Here is a 13,687-nt window from a genome sequence, read left to right as displayed (position 1 = left end):
GGTTCTCTCCTGCCTGCTAGGGCCCATTCATAGCAACTGTCTGAGAGCACGTGACTGAACAGCCCCTGCCCCTGTTCAGAGCAGCCTGGCTCCCCAGTCCCATTCCTTCAGGCTTAACACAGGGGAGGCAACTGCTCATCCAGGAGAGGAAGTGGAATCCCTGGTGGAGCAGGGCCTGTTGCCTTCCCACCACTGCCTGCTGTGCCAGAGCTAGCACCCACCCACCCTGCCTTAGGGCCGCTAATGGCACATGCTGGGCTGACCTAGTTTGGCCTTAGAGGCAGTTGCTGCTCTTAAGTGTCCTTAAGTTCCTCAAGGGTCTGTTTTGGGACCCGTACTATTCAATATCTTCATCAATGATGTAGATATTGGGATAGAGAGTACTCTTATTAAGTTTGCAGATGATACCAAACTGGGTGGGGTTGCGACTTCTTTGGAGGATAGAGACATAATTCAAAATGACCTTAGCAAGTTAGAGAAATGGTCAGAGGTAAACAGGATGAGGTTTAATAAAGAGAAATGCAAAGTGCTCCACTTAGGAAAGAACAATCAGTTCCATACATACAAGATGGGAAGCGACTGTCTAGGAAGGAGCATGGCGGAAAGGGATCTAGGGGTCATAGTGGACCACAAGTTGAATATGAGTCAACAGTGTGATGCTGTTGCAAAAAAAGCAAATATGATTCTAGGTTGTATCAACAGGTGTGTTGTAAGCAAAACTCGTGAAGTCATTCTGCCGCTCTATTCTGCACTAGTTAGGCCTCAGCTGGAGTACTGTGTCCAGTTCTGGGCGCCACATTTCAAGAAAGATGTGGAGAAATTGGAAAGGGTGCAGAGAAGAGCGACAAGAATGATTAAAGGTTTAGAGAACATGACCTATGAAGCCAGGCTTCATGAACTGGGCTTGTTTAGTTTGGAAAAAAGAAGATTAAGGGGGGACATGATAGCGGTTTTCAAATATCTAAAAGGGTGTCACAAGGAGGAAGGCGAAAATTTGTTCCTCTTGGTTTCTGAGGACAGGACAAGGAGTAATGGGCTTAAAGTGCAGCAGGGGAAGTTTAGATTGGACATTAGGAAAAAATTCCTAACTGTCAGGGTGGTCAAATATTGGAATAAATTGCCAAGGGAGGTGGTGGAATCTCCCTGTCTGGAGATATTTAAGAACAGGTTAGATAGACATCTGTCAGGGATGGTGTAGACGGAGCTTGATCCTGCCTTGAGGGCGGGGGGCTGGACTCGATGACCTCTCGAGGTCCCTTCCAGTCCTATTATTCTATGATTCTATGATAGATCCTCAGTTCCTTGTCTTCAGATCTGTCTGATCCCTCCTGAGGGTGGGAGCCTCTTGCAGAGGCAGTAGCCTGAGGGTTCTGTCTCCTGGGGACCTCAACTCTTGGGGCAGCGTGAGTTGCCAGGGCCAAGCAGGGGTGGGGTGGGGTGGAAGTTCCACTGGAGCCTAGGGGAGAAGGGAACTCTCCAGCTGTCAGGTGGTGCAGTGTGCATGCTGCAGAGATGGACTTATGCAACCTGTTGGGCCACCGCGCTGGGACTCATCTTTGTCACTCTGGCCAGCAAATAGCCACACAACTTTCAGGACTGGTAAGGGCTTGGCTGGGCTGTCCTGTGAGGGGAGAAGGCTCATTAGAGGAGCCTTCCCTGAGCACAGATCTCCAAGAAGGGCCTTGTTGAAAACTTGTTTCACTCGGACTGAGATTCCTTCCCACTCCCCCCTACCCCTTCATCAACCCTTGGCAGGGGCTTCCTCCCTTGACAGCTTGCTGGAAAACCTGAGTTGAAATCTTAGGGTTGTGCTGGCTCCCTTGGGCCATGCTCTGCCCTGCTTGTAGCTGCATGGGGCTACTGATTGCTCCCATGGCAGAGAGGCTGTCAGGACAGCACTTGCCTGTGACCACACTTACCGCAGTGAGCCTAAAAGCAACTGTGGAAACAAACAAATGCTCTGTGGGGTTTTTAATGGCTTCCCCCCTTTGGTGCTGTCCCAGCTCTTGGCCTTCTGCGCAGTGGAGTGGCTGCTCAATCTGCCAGCAGCTGAGGTGATTAGTGTGTGAGGTGCAGGGAAACTCACTTCCCTATCCTGCCCCTACTGCAGTCAGCTGACTGGATCAGTCTTAGGAACAGGAACCTCTGAGTAGCTGGGGTCCCATCTACCACAGTGCCTAGACACCCTAAATTGGGCTGCTGCAAGCAGCTACCCCGTGCTGCTACTCATCCCACGGTCCTTGAAACCTAGCCCTGCTATTGGGTATGTCTGCTGTGCAGTGCAAAGTATAGACCCTCCCAGATGCCACCACAGGCCCTAGCACGGCAGCCAGAGAGACGCCTTTTCAGCTTAGAGTCTAGGAGCTGCTAGAGGTCAGGGGCTGCTGTTCTAGAAGAAGGAGAGCCCCCATGCTGCATGTGATGCCCTCCTGGCTGATTGCTAGCTCCTCACTAAGGCCTCCAGCGGCAGAAGCTGAACTGAGGAGGGGAAGAGCCCTTTCCCCACACTGCGCCATGCTGCCTGGCAGGGCCTACAGCTCTAAATGTCCCGTTAGCTAAGAAGCCATTCAGTGCTGCACAAAGGAACAATGAATGGAGCAGGCCTGGCAACCAGTTCCTGGTGTGGGGAAAGCATGCTGTGGGTGCAGCTGGCAAGCTGCCGCAGGGGTCACGCAGGGAGCTGCAGGGGTTGACTGCTTGGGGTCTAGCCCAAGAGCAGCAGGGGGAAGGGGGAGAAATCCATGCAAACGCAGGTGATGCCTGATAGCATGTGGGGGATGGTGCAGCTCCCCCCCCAGATCAACATGTTAATTGCTAAATGGGGTTCTCCCTCATGCCCCTCCCTGTTCCTCTGGGTAGCCCTCCCTGCAACCCCTCCCCTGCCGATGCATGTAAGTGCCAGGGCCCTTCACGTCTGAGGGACTCAGGCCTCCCCATGGGTGCTCTATGGTTGGGGGGTGGGGGGCGGAGAATGGAAGCCAGGCTCCCGGCTCCCTCTGCTTCTCCAGACTGGTTCATGTGCTTTGTCTGGGCACTGCAGTCCACCAGCGCGCTCCATTCACGCCCTGACTCCCAGTGCATGCGGGGGTAAGACTCTGCTCATCGGGCCATGGCACAGGCAGCAGGGCTGGGCTCCCACCTGCCCTGCCACTGCTCAGGAGCTTGGTTTGCCCCTGGCTCTTCCCCTGCCCCATTTGTTGAGGTTGCTGGATGGGCAAGGTCCGCATGTGCAGTACGACCCCACCCCTACTGCTCAGCACTGGGCAAGGGGGCTCAGTTCCCTGTGGGGGGGACCCAGCTATCCCCAGGGAGCGTGGGAATTCCCTTCTTCTGGGAAACAGCCCCATGGCGCCTTGGGAACTGCACATACCCCCCCCCCCCGCTACCCCTCCCCAGCAACTGCCCCATGGCGCCTTGGGAACTGCACATACCTCCCCCCGCTGCCCCTCCCCGGCAACTGCCCCATGGCGCCTTGGGAACTGCACATACCCCCCCGCTACCCCTCCCCAGCAACTGCCCCATAGCGCCTTGGGAACTGCACATACCCCCCTCCCCCGCTACCCCTCCCCGGCAACTGCCCCATGGCGCTTTGGGAACTGCACATACCCCCCCCTGCTACCCCTCCCCAGCAACTGCCCCATGGCGCCTTGGGAACTGCACATACCCCCCCCCCCCGCTACCCCTCCCCAGCAACTGCCCCATAGCGCCTTGGGAACTGCACATACCCCCCCCCCGCTACCCCTCTCCAGCAACTGCCCCATGGCGCCTTGGGAACTGCACAAACCCCCCCCCCCGCTACCCCTCCCCAGCAACTGCCCCATGGCCCCTTGGGAACTGCACATACCCCCCCCCGCTACCCTCCCCAGCAACTGCCCCATGGCGCCTTGGGAACTGCACATACCCCCCCCGCTACCCCTCCCCAGCAACTGCCCCATGGCGCCTTGGGAACTGCACATACCCCGCCCCCGCTACCCCTCCCCAGCAACTGCCCCATGGCGCCTTGGGAACTGCACATAACCCCCCTCCCGATGCCCCTCCCCAGCAACTGCCCCATGGCGCCTTGGGAACTGCACATAACCCCCCCCCATGCCCCTCCCCAGCAACTGCCCCATGGTGCCTTGGGAACTGCACATACCCCCCCCCCCCGCTACTCCTCCCCAGCAACTGCCCCATGGCCCCTTGGGAACTGCACATACCCCCCCCCGCTACCCCTCCCCAGCAACTGCCCCATGGCGCCTTGGGAACTGCACATACCCCCCCCCCCCCCCCGCTACCCTCCCCAGCAACTGCCCCATGGCGCCTTGGGAACTGCACATACCCCCCCCCCCGCTACCCCTCCCCAGCAACTGCCCCATGGCGCCTTGGGAACTGCACATACCCCGCCCCCCCCCGCTACCCCTCCCCAGCAACTGCCCCATGGCGCCTTGGGAACTGCACATAACCCCCCTCCCGATGCCCCTCCCCAGCAACTGCCCCATGGCGCCTTGGGAACTGCACATAACCCCCCCCCATGCCCCTCCCCAGCAACTGCCCCATGGCGCCTTGGGAACTGCACATAACCCCCCCCCCCATGCCCCTCCCCAGCAACTGCCCCATGGCGCCTTAGGAACTGCACGTACCTCCCCCCGCTGCCCCTCCCTGGCAACTGCCCCATGGCGCCCGCTTCTCCCCCTTGGAGCCAGCCACCCTCTGTTCCCCGCCCGGGTCGCGCCCTGCGGGGGAGGCTGGGAGGAGTCAGCGGCTCCGCCCGTCGGAGTCACGTAGCTCTGCGGCATCGGCTCCAGCCTCATTCCCCGGCGCTCCAGCCTCCCGCCCCGCAGAGCTGCAGCGCCAGCGCCGGAGAGCCGAGCCCAGCCTAGCCCAGCCCGGCGAGTCTCCCGGTGAGGACCCCGCTTCCCGCAGACTCGGGGGGGAGCCCGAGGGCCCGGCCCAGAACCTGGCCTGGGGGCGCCGGGCTGAAGGGCGCAGCAAGGTCACGGCCCCGGCTCCGGCTCGTGGGAAAGGCAGGCGGTGGGGCGGGCGCTGGAGGCTTGTTGAGGAGAAAGTGGGAAATTGGAGCAGAGAAGGGGTGCGGGGGAGGGATGCGGGGAGACTGGGGAAGTGATGGGGTGGATGCGGGGAGACTGGGGAAGTGATGGGGGAAGTGATGGGGGGATGCGGGGAGACTGGGGAAGGGATGGGGGGATGCGGGGAGACTGGGGAAGTGATGGGGGGATGCGGGGAGACTGCGGAAGTGATGGGGGAAGTGATGGGGGGGATGCGGGGAGACTGGGGAAGTGAAGGGGGATGCGGGGAGACTGGGGAAGTGAAGGGGGGGATGCGGGGAGACTGGGGAAGTTATGGGGGGTGCGGGGGGGATGCGGGGAGACTGGGGAAGTGATGGGGAGGTGCGGGGAGACTGGGGAAGTGATGGGGGGATGCGGGGAGACTGGGGAAGTGATGGGGGGAATGCGGGGGGATGCGGGGAGACTGGGGAAGTGATGGGGGGATGCGGGGAGACTGGGGAAGTGATGGGGGGATGCGGGGGGATGCGGGGAGACTGGGGAAGTGATGGGGGGCTGGTGTGAGGGAGGGATGCGGGGAGACTGGGGAAGTGATGGGGGGCTGGTGTGAGGGAGGGATGCGGGGAGACTGGGGAAGTGATGGGGGGCTGGTGCGGGGGAGGGATGCGGGGAGACTGGGGAAGTCATGGGGGGCCGGTGCAGGGGAGGGATGCGGGGAGACTGGGGAAGTGATGGGGGGATGCAGGGGAGGGATGCTAGGGGGTGGCTGTTTGCCCAGAGGTCATGTGCTGTCTCTAGCTGAGCACACCCAGATGATCATACAGCATCAGGGTCCATTATGACCCCCAAGTGCCTGAGTCATATTTTGGCATGTTCTGGCCCCTTGGCAAATCTTGGCCAGGACCTGCTAGGCAGGCTCAGGGGACAGGCTGGGCTGGGGACCCTGGCTCAGACCTTCCCTTGATGGGGTCTGTCTGTTTCCAGTCACGGGAGGGCGTTAGGGGTCGGCCCCACTTGGCTGCAGAATGGTGGTCTCAGCACCAGCTTTGGGTCAGGGCCATTCCCTTCCAAGAGCTGCCTGCTGCATCAGCCAGTTGGGCTGGGAGCAGTGCAGGATGGAGCCCAGCTGACAAGTCTGGCTGGGTCTTGGAGCTCTCATGCCCATCATGAAGCCCTCAGGTAGCCTTAGTGCTGTGCGGGAGCAGCTAGGCTTGTGGAATTTCCCTGCCTTACGTGGTGCATTGCAGGCTTGTTCTGACCAGCTACTCCCTGCTAGCCGGGTTCCTAGCTGCTCCCCTCAGGCTTCATGGGAGCCAACCAAGGCTGCTCTCTGCTGGAGCAGCATCACTGTGTTGTCTGGAACGGAAGGCGGGTGCATGCACTGGGCTTCTGGCTCTGCCTCAGTCTTGCTTTGTGTATCAGAGCGAATAACCGTCCTTGGCTGCTTCCCACTGTGAAAGGGGGCTGATGTGCTGCCCCTTCCCCTGCCTGGGGGCACAGGAGATGGTGCTAGCAGATAGCCCCTCTTGTCTAGCTAGGGGGGTTCCCACACCTGGGCTGATTGGGGTACCAACTGGAGGAGTCCCAAGATTCCTCCCCACTTCTTGTAGCAGAGGCTGGGCAGCTTGTGGCAGGATGTGCTGGGAGCACCATGCACTGTTTCTAGTCCTGTCTCGGTTTGCGCAGCAGAGCACTGAGATGGCTGGCAGGGGGAGGGGCAGGCTGGGCCTGGCACACGAGGCTGGGCTCGTGCCTGTGCGGTTGCAGCCTGCATGTTATGTAACGGCCCATGATGGGTGAGGACAGTTAAATGGATGAGTCTGGCTCTTTGTCTCAGGGACAGTTCAGAGAAGCCTCTGGCCAGAGGGTGGCTGACAGAGACAGGGTGGAAAGCGGCTGCACCCCCATGCTTGTCGCATGGACACAGCCCTGGACAGATAAGTTGGAACTTGCCGATCTCCCCCGCCCCAACCTCAGGATGCCAGACTGGGGTCTTGGCTGGTTTGGGGAGCTCTGATGGGCTTAATTCTTTTGTTGTGGGGGGGACAGGGTAGCTGAGGAGTCATTGCAGCTGTGGTCCTGTGGTTTCCTGCCTATTGCAGGGGTCACCGGGTTTAGCAAATGACCTTGAAGTTTACTGCAGTGTCTGGTTGGTAACCACCTGCAGTGGTCTGAGATGGAGGGGGCAGGTGCTTCCTCCGCCCCACCCAGCACACTAGTCACTCCTGCAGTAAACTGTGTGCCTGGACAGCCACCCAGGAGAGATTCCAGCACCACTCGGCTGATGAGCAGAGCACCACGGCTGGCAGCGTGTGTTTCTACCCGTGCACAGAACAAAATTTCTTTAGCTTATGGAAAAAGTGAGAGGGACATTGCACGCCTGCGCTGTACATGCTGCCTGCGGGGGAAGGTTGGGACTAGCACAACCACAACCACCATCATGGAGAGCCAGGGGCTGGAGCAGTGAGCTGCCACACCGCCTCCTGGGGGGCAAGCGGGAGTATTACCCTAGTGAAGCTACTGCAGCCAGTCATGGCACATACTGACAAGTAGGGAAGACAAGTGCTCATTAGTGCTGGGGTTAGGGTTAGGGTGGGAGAAGTAACCAGGACTCAGCTTTAGTGGCAGAAGTGAAGACATTCATCTGTCCCTGCTCCCTAATTGTCTCTCTTGCTTCCTCCCAGTTCAGGAGACTCCTGCTGTCCGGAGTGATGACGCACCAGTATCCCGCGCTCTCAGCTGAACAAAAGAAGGAACTGTCTGATATCGCGCTACGAATCGTGGCCCCGGGCAAGGGGATCCTGGCAGCAGATGAGTCCGTAGGTTGGTCTGAGTCCTTCACTGTTGGGGAGAGTGGGGCTCCTGCTCTTTCCCTGTAATCCCCAGTGCTGTCTCGGGTCTGGCGGAGAATGTGGCACCAAGGGTCTCAAAACGGCACAGAACAGGCGAGTCACTGTTGGTGTCTTAGGCTCCAGCTCTGCTGGCTCAGTAGCTGGCTGGAATGAAAAGCAGTGTCAGGTAACATGGGATGCTGTCTTTAGAGGCCTCCCTCTGTGTAGCTCTTGATGCAGCCTCCGGCCCCAATGACATTCATGATCCTAGGTATCAGGGTGGCTGGTGCCTAGTAGCTCGGTGGCAAATCTTATGTTCCTCAGGGCTTCCTGGGCTCCTCTTTCCCCCAGGGAAACATGTGCCATGCATCATTCATGCTCCCCTCTGTCCTGCCAGGAAGCATGGCCAAGCGCCTGAACCAGATTGGGGTGGAGAACACGGAGGAGAACCGCCGGCTCTACCGCCAGATCCTGTTCAGTGCTGACAACCGGGTGAAGAAGTGCATTGGAGGTGTCATCTTTTTCCACGAGACGATGTACCAGAAGGGGGATGATGGCACCCCCTTTGTCAGGATGATCAAAGACAAGGGCATCGTGGTGGGCATCAAGGTGTGTGGCTAAGAGCTGCCAAGCGTGGCTCTGCTTGTGGTGCAGGGGCACTGGGACTCCCTGGTGCCAGTGTTGTGGTGCAGTGGTCACCAGCCAGTGGATCAGGCTCTTCTAGTAGATCTTGGAGCCTTTGACAGGTGATGCTGACAGCTTTGGCCAGGAGGCTGCCAAGTGCTGGCACTTCATTTGCCCCTCTAAGCACTGCTGTGTTGCTCCTGCCCTCTGCCTTGGAGCTGCCCAGCTGGAGCCTTCATTCCAAACCTCAGTCCCAGTCCTGAACCCTCTGCCCTCGCCCTAAGTCCCCCTGCACCCTGAACTCCCTCCTGCACAGTAACTCCCTGCCCCAGGGTCAGCTCAGAATCCCGCCCCCTCTTCAAATCCTTTAGCCCAAGATTAGAGTCCGCATCCCTCTGCCCCCAGCCTAATAAAAGTGAGTGAGAATGGAGAGAGAAGGGGCAGGAAGGAGGCGGGGCCAAAGTGTTTGGGTTGGAGGTAGATCCTGGATTGCATTTAAATTCACAAAGTGATCTTGTGCTTAAGAAGGTTGCAGACCCTGCTGTATTGCATCAGGCCTTGTGCATGGAGCTGCACTTGGGGGTGGCGGGAGTGGCTCAGCAGGGAGGCACCCCAGCTGCTCCACCTGACGGCACACCAGGCTCCGCTTTGCTCCTGTTGCTATGGCTGCCTGTTCATTGCCATGGCTCCACTCCACTCAGGCAGGGGCTGCTATTCCAGACACTGAGGCTCCTGACCTATTTCCATGCCCTGAGTTCCTGTGTTTCCAGCCAGTTCCTGGAAAGGGATGCCAGGGCCCTCTCTGTGGTCTCCACCCAGCCTCACCTGTGCCCTGCTGTTCTGTTTACAGGTGGACAAGGGTGTTGTGCCTCTGGCTGGGACAGATGGAGAAACCACAACTCAAGGTATGAGCCGGCTGCTCTGTGCGTGGGTGGACACTGGGGAGCCGAGATCTATAACCCTGAGCAAACCCCTCACGCCTCTCAGCAGTTCTCTGCATTGGTGGGTGAAGTTGGGGCCATTGCTGTGTGCCTGCAGCATGGGGATTCCTGCCCAGGCAGTAGCTGGCTCTGGGGGGCAGGTGGATGTTTGCAGCTGAGCCTGGCTGAGGGTAGCTGTGTGTTGGGGCAGGTCTGGACGGGCTGTCCGAGCGCTGTGCCCAGTACAAGAAGGACGGGGCCGACTTTGCCAAGTGGCGCTGCGTGCTGAAGATCAGTGAAAACACCCCCTCGGCCCTGGCCATCCTTGAGAACGCCAATGTCCTGGCACGCTACGCCAGCATCTGCCAGCAGGTGAGAGGGCAGCCTGGTGGGGTGCCAGGCTGAGATACTGGAGCTTGGCACCACTATGACTGCACTGGCGGTGGGCACTGTGTCTGCTATCCCAGGCAGCTTCCACCACACTGGCCCCATCCAGAATGCCGTTCCTGAGCCCAGTGGAGTTCCCCCACACGATGTTCTACTCGATGCAGCCCCGGGGCAAGGTCCTAGCCCAGGGCAGCCAGGAGGCCTCTGGCTGGCAGGGCCAGGTGCTCAGTCCCTACATCAGCAGCTCTCACCCATTGCAGGCGACCATACCCCTTTCAAGAGTCTGACTTGTCTTGTGATCCCCCAAGGGTCGCTTCACTTGAAAAAGTATTAAATCAGACACAACACCACAGACACGTCACAATATACCAGGGCTGACAGATTGCTGACTCTCGTGGTGGTACCATGGCCTCATTAAACAAATCCATTGGGATATAAATATTGTACTTGCGTTTCAGAGTATAGTTCATGGAGCAGTATGAACAAGTCATGGAAGCGTTAGTTTGTACTGTCTTCGCTAGGGGGCTGTGTCTACACTGCACCCCTTTTCTGGAAAAGGGATGCAGATGAGACAAGTCGGAATTGCAAATGAAGCGGGGGATTTAAATATCCCCGCTTCATTTGTATAAACATGGCTGCCGCTTTTTTCCAGCTCGGGGCTTTGCCAGAGAAAAGCGCCAGTCTAGACGGGATCTTTCGGAAAATAAAGCCTCTTCCGAAAGATCCCTTATTCCTCTTAAAATCAGGAATAAGGGACCTTTCGGAAAAGGGGTGCAGTGTAGACACAGCCGGGCTGTTTATGTAGCCTGTTGTAAAACTGGGCAATTCTCTAACTGAGTTGTACTCCTGGAGACCTCGGCGTGCCATCAGGGCTACATGCACCCTGCTTGAGAACCGCTGCCCTGGCACAGTGAAGTGCCCCCATTGCCAGGTGGGTGGTGACTTTGGATGGCACCTTTGACACAGACCCCAGGGCCTCAGTTTCATTGTGTGTTCCATGGCTCTGCTACCCCAGCTGCAGACCTCCTCTCTGAAAAGGGAATGTGTGTGCTGGGGCTGGGGACTGAAAGCTTGAGGGGGTGAACCTGCTCTCCCTGGTTGGGTGAGGAGGGCTGTCTGGCATGTATCCCCCACTCTGCCATGTGGGTTGCTACAGCTAACCTCTCCTTATTTTCCCAATTGCAGAATGGCATTGTGCCCATTGTGGAACCAGAGATCCTGCCTGATGGAGACCATGACCTGAAGCGCTGCCAATATGTGACTGAGAAGGTGAGTCCTAACCCAGCAGGGCCATGGGGGCAGTGTGCACAAGGATACCAGGGGCTGATATTTCAGTAGAGCTGCCTAAAGAAATGTGCCCACCCCAGCTGCCACTGTGCCCCATTGTCCCCCAGGCAGATTGGCAGGCACTCGGAGGAGCCTGCAGTCTTAACCCCTGATGGGCAGAAGGCGCTCTGCTGGGGTGACACCTTTGCACCACAGGCCCTGCTGGGCACATGGACCCTCCCAGCAGCTTCCTGGGCTCTGAGAAGGGACCCTTTAGTCTCCTGGGGAGATCTCGGGGCTGGCTCTCTGGAGCAGAAAGCAGCCATGGGAGCTCAGCTCTCGTTGCCTTGCTTTCAGGTGCTGGCAGCTGTGTATAAGGCCCTGAGTGACCATCACATCTACCTGGAGGGCACGCTACTGAAACCCAACATGGTGACCCCAGGGCATGCCTGCCCGACCAAATACAGCGCTGAGGAGATTGCCATGGCTACGGTGACAGCGCTGCGCCGCACTGTGCCTCCTGCAGTCCCAGGTAGCCAGGGCATGAAGCAGCTGCTTTTCAGCTCCTACACCCCTGGATGCTGGAGCATAGCTGGGCTGATCAGTCGCTTGGTCCTGCAGCCCTGCCACTGCTGGCAGAGCCACAATCAAGTTGTAACACCCTCAAGTGAAAAGGGGGGAGAAGGATCGACAGGGGGCTCCTGTTGCTATAGTAAATTGTCCTCTTTAGGTCGTGGCTCGATTGATGGAGGAACCTTTGTGCTCTGGGCATGCCACTGGCACAGCTGTGAGCAGCATCGCTGGATCAGTTTTGATTTGCAGTGTGGGCAGGGTCTGGCAGAGCTGAGCTTGTTCCCAGCTGAGCCAGGCAGAGCCCAGCCCCCACAGCCTGTGGGGTTGCTGTAATTTGCTCTTGCAGTGGGTGGTTGTGTGGAAGGCAGGAGTAGGGGGCTCTGGGTGTCCACACAGCTAACCTCTCCTTATTTTCAGGCATCACCTTTCTTTCTGGGGGGCAGAGTGAGGAGGAAGCTTCCGTTAACCTGAACGCCATCAACAACTGCCCCCTGGCCCGGCCCTGGGCTCTGACCTTCTCCTATGGACGTGCCCTGCAAGCGTCGGCGCTCAGCGCCTGGCGTGGCCAGCAGGAGAATGAGAGCGCTGCCACGGAGGAGTTTGTGAAGCGGGCCGAGGTACTGAGCTGCAGGTTGTGGTGTGCTGTGAAAAGTCCTTTCCCCTGTTCTCTGTCCTGCAAACTCCTGGACAGCAAGGGTCAGAAGGTGCCTTGCCTCGAGCTCCTGATCTCAGGAAGTGCGCACCTGAGGGCATCCTGGTGAAATCTGCTTAGCCACTTTCAGTCCAGTGCTTGCTAGAATTGCCCATTCAAGCTGCTGTGCTAGTCCAGGGGTGGGCTGAGCCCAGTGCAGCATGGTAGGGAGTATGTTGCATGTCTGGAATGGCCATTGTGAGTTTAAAACAAGTCTGGTGTAGGTAACAGTGAAACTGCAAATTGGAGGGGAGAGGGGAAGGCTGCTCTTCCCAAGTAAGCATGGCATATGGCACAACTGGATTCCCAGCCAGGCTCTGGTCCAACCTGGGGGTTGCAGCAGCCAGTGCCATGGCTGGGGGTGCTAACTGCTTTCTCCCTTTCTTAGGTGAACAGTCTGGCTGCTCTTGGCAAGTACGAGGGCAGTGGAGATGACTCGGGTGCTGCTGGGCGGTCCCTCTATGTTGCTAACCATGCCTACTGAGACTCGGGTGGGCTTTCTAGCCACACTGACCAACCAATCTCCCACTCCGCTACGTTCCGTATCAGCCACCAGTTACCCCCAGCTTTCTACTGTAGCTACCACCAGGAGTCAAGTAGCCACCTCCGGTGTGGGGGAGAGAAAGGGAAGAGCGAGCCCCACCTGGACGTACAGCCCCAGTCTTGTGTTTTCTTTTAACTGCTACTGATTTTTGTGCCTGTGAAAGAGGAGGGGGAGGTCCCTGATAGAGGTCTTCCGGTAGGGACTGGCCAGACAGTGCAGGCTGTAGCCTGTCTCACTCTCCCTGTAGCTTTCCAGTTCTCCTTTCCCACGATTGTTGAGGTGGGAGGGAAGCTAGGCTGGCAGGGTGTGGGGAGGGGAGAACTCCTCAGTTTCCATGCCCAGCTCTCTGGCAGAAGGCCCTGTTCACAAGGGGTGTTTGTGGGCAGGAAGTGTACTGTCTTGGTGCTCCGGTGCCCGTTCTCCACCTGCCCTGTGTGGCCTCCGCGCTCTGGCCGTGTGGGACCCCACACTGCATTCGACTGCACTTTGGTGTGAAGCTGTAGCTTTGCCATTCTGAATGTGTGCTCTCCACCCCGTAGTACAGGGCTGCTGCTGCCATCGCTCTGTGGCTGGCAGAGTTGGGTGTGAGCAGCTGCTAGTAGGGGAGCCAGGTCCTGACATGTGTTGTGTTCCCCATATGCACCTGATGTACCAAATAGTGTAACAAATAAAGTCTAGAGACAGTGACAAGTGACTGCTGCTTTCCTGTGGAAGGTAGGAATGGGGACTCTCTCCAGGGAGGTGGTGGCCTACTTAACATGGGTATTCTGAGTTGGGTGAGGGAGACAAAGTAGCTGCTTCCAGCTACACCCTCTGGAGCAACACACCCACATGGATACTGCTTCCAA

The 13,687-nt window shown here is 58.3% G+C and overlaps 1 protein-coding gene across 2 annotated transcripts; it reads left to right on the top strand.

Annotated features, from left to right (window-relative positions):
• The first annotated feature begins 4,717 nt into the window (after positions 1-4,717).
• On the top strand, positions 4,718-13,529 carry ALDOC (aldolase, fructose-bisphosphate C). Of its 2 annotated transcripts, none has more exons than XM_075904427.2 (9): positions 4,718-4,880; positions 7,688-7,826; positions 8,232-8,443; positions 9,309-9,363; positions 9,590-9,750; positions 10,951-11,034; positions 11,389-11,563; positions 12,022-12,221; positions 12,684-13,529. In XM_075904427.2, exons 2-9 carry the CDS (start codon positions 7,715-7,717, stop codon positions 12,777-12,779), a joined length of 1,095 nt encoding a protein of 364 aa, XP_075760542.1. In that variant the 5' UTR covers positions 4,718-4,880; positions 7,688-7,714; the 3' UTR covers positions 12,780-13,529. The 2 variants fall into 2 exon arrangements, with proteins under 2 accessions (XP_075760542.1, XP_075760543.1); XM_075904428.2 differs by having other exon boundaries at positions 4,725-4,880; positions 7,693-7,826.
• Positions 13,530-13,687: the final 158 nt, after the last annotated feature.

This window comes from Pelodiscus sinensis, chromosome 21 (assembly GCF_052426305.1).
Source record: "Pelodiscus sinensis isolate ZL-2025 chromosome 21, ASM5242630v1, whole genome shotgun sequence".
NCBI lineage: Eukaryota > Metazoa > Chordata > Testudines > Trionychidae > Pelodiscus > Pelodiscus sinensis.
This window is presented reverse-complemented; position numbering and strand designations above follow the sequence as displayed.

What these genes read in the sequence shown, in the direction of transcription:
- ALDOC (XM_075904427.2), top strand. Translation starts at nt 7,715, where the DNA reads ATGACGCACCAGTATCCCGCGCTCTCAGCTGAACAAAAGAAGGAACTG. An exon ending in GGCAGCAGATGAGTCCGTAG is followed by an intron (nt 7,827 to 8,231) that starts GTTGGTCTGAGT and finishes CTGTCCTGCCAG; the next exon opens with GAAGCATGGCCAAGCGCCTG. An exon ending in GCATCGTGGTGGGCATCAAG is followed by an intron (nt 8,444 to 9,308) that starts GTGTGTGGCTAA and finishes TTCTGTTTACAG; the next exon opens with GTGGACAAGGGTGTTGTGCC.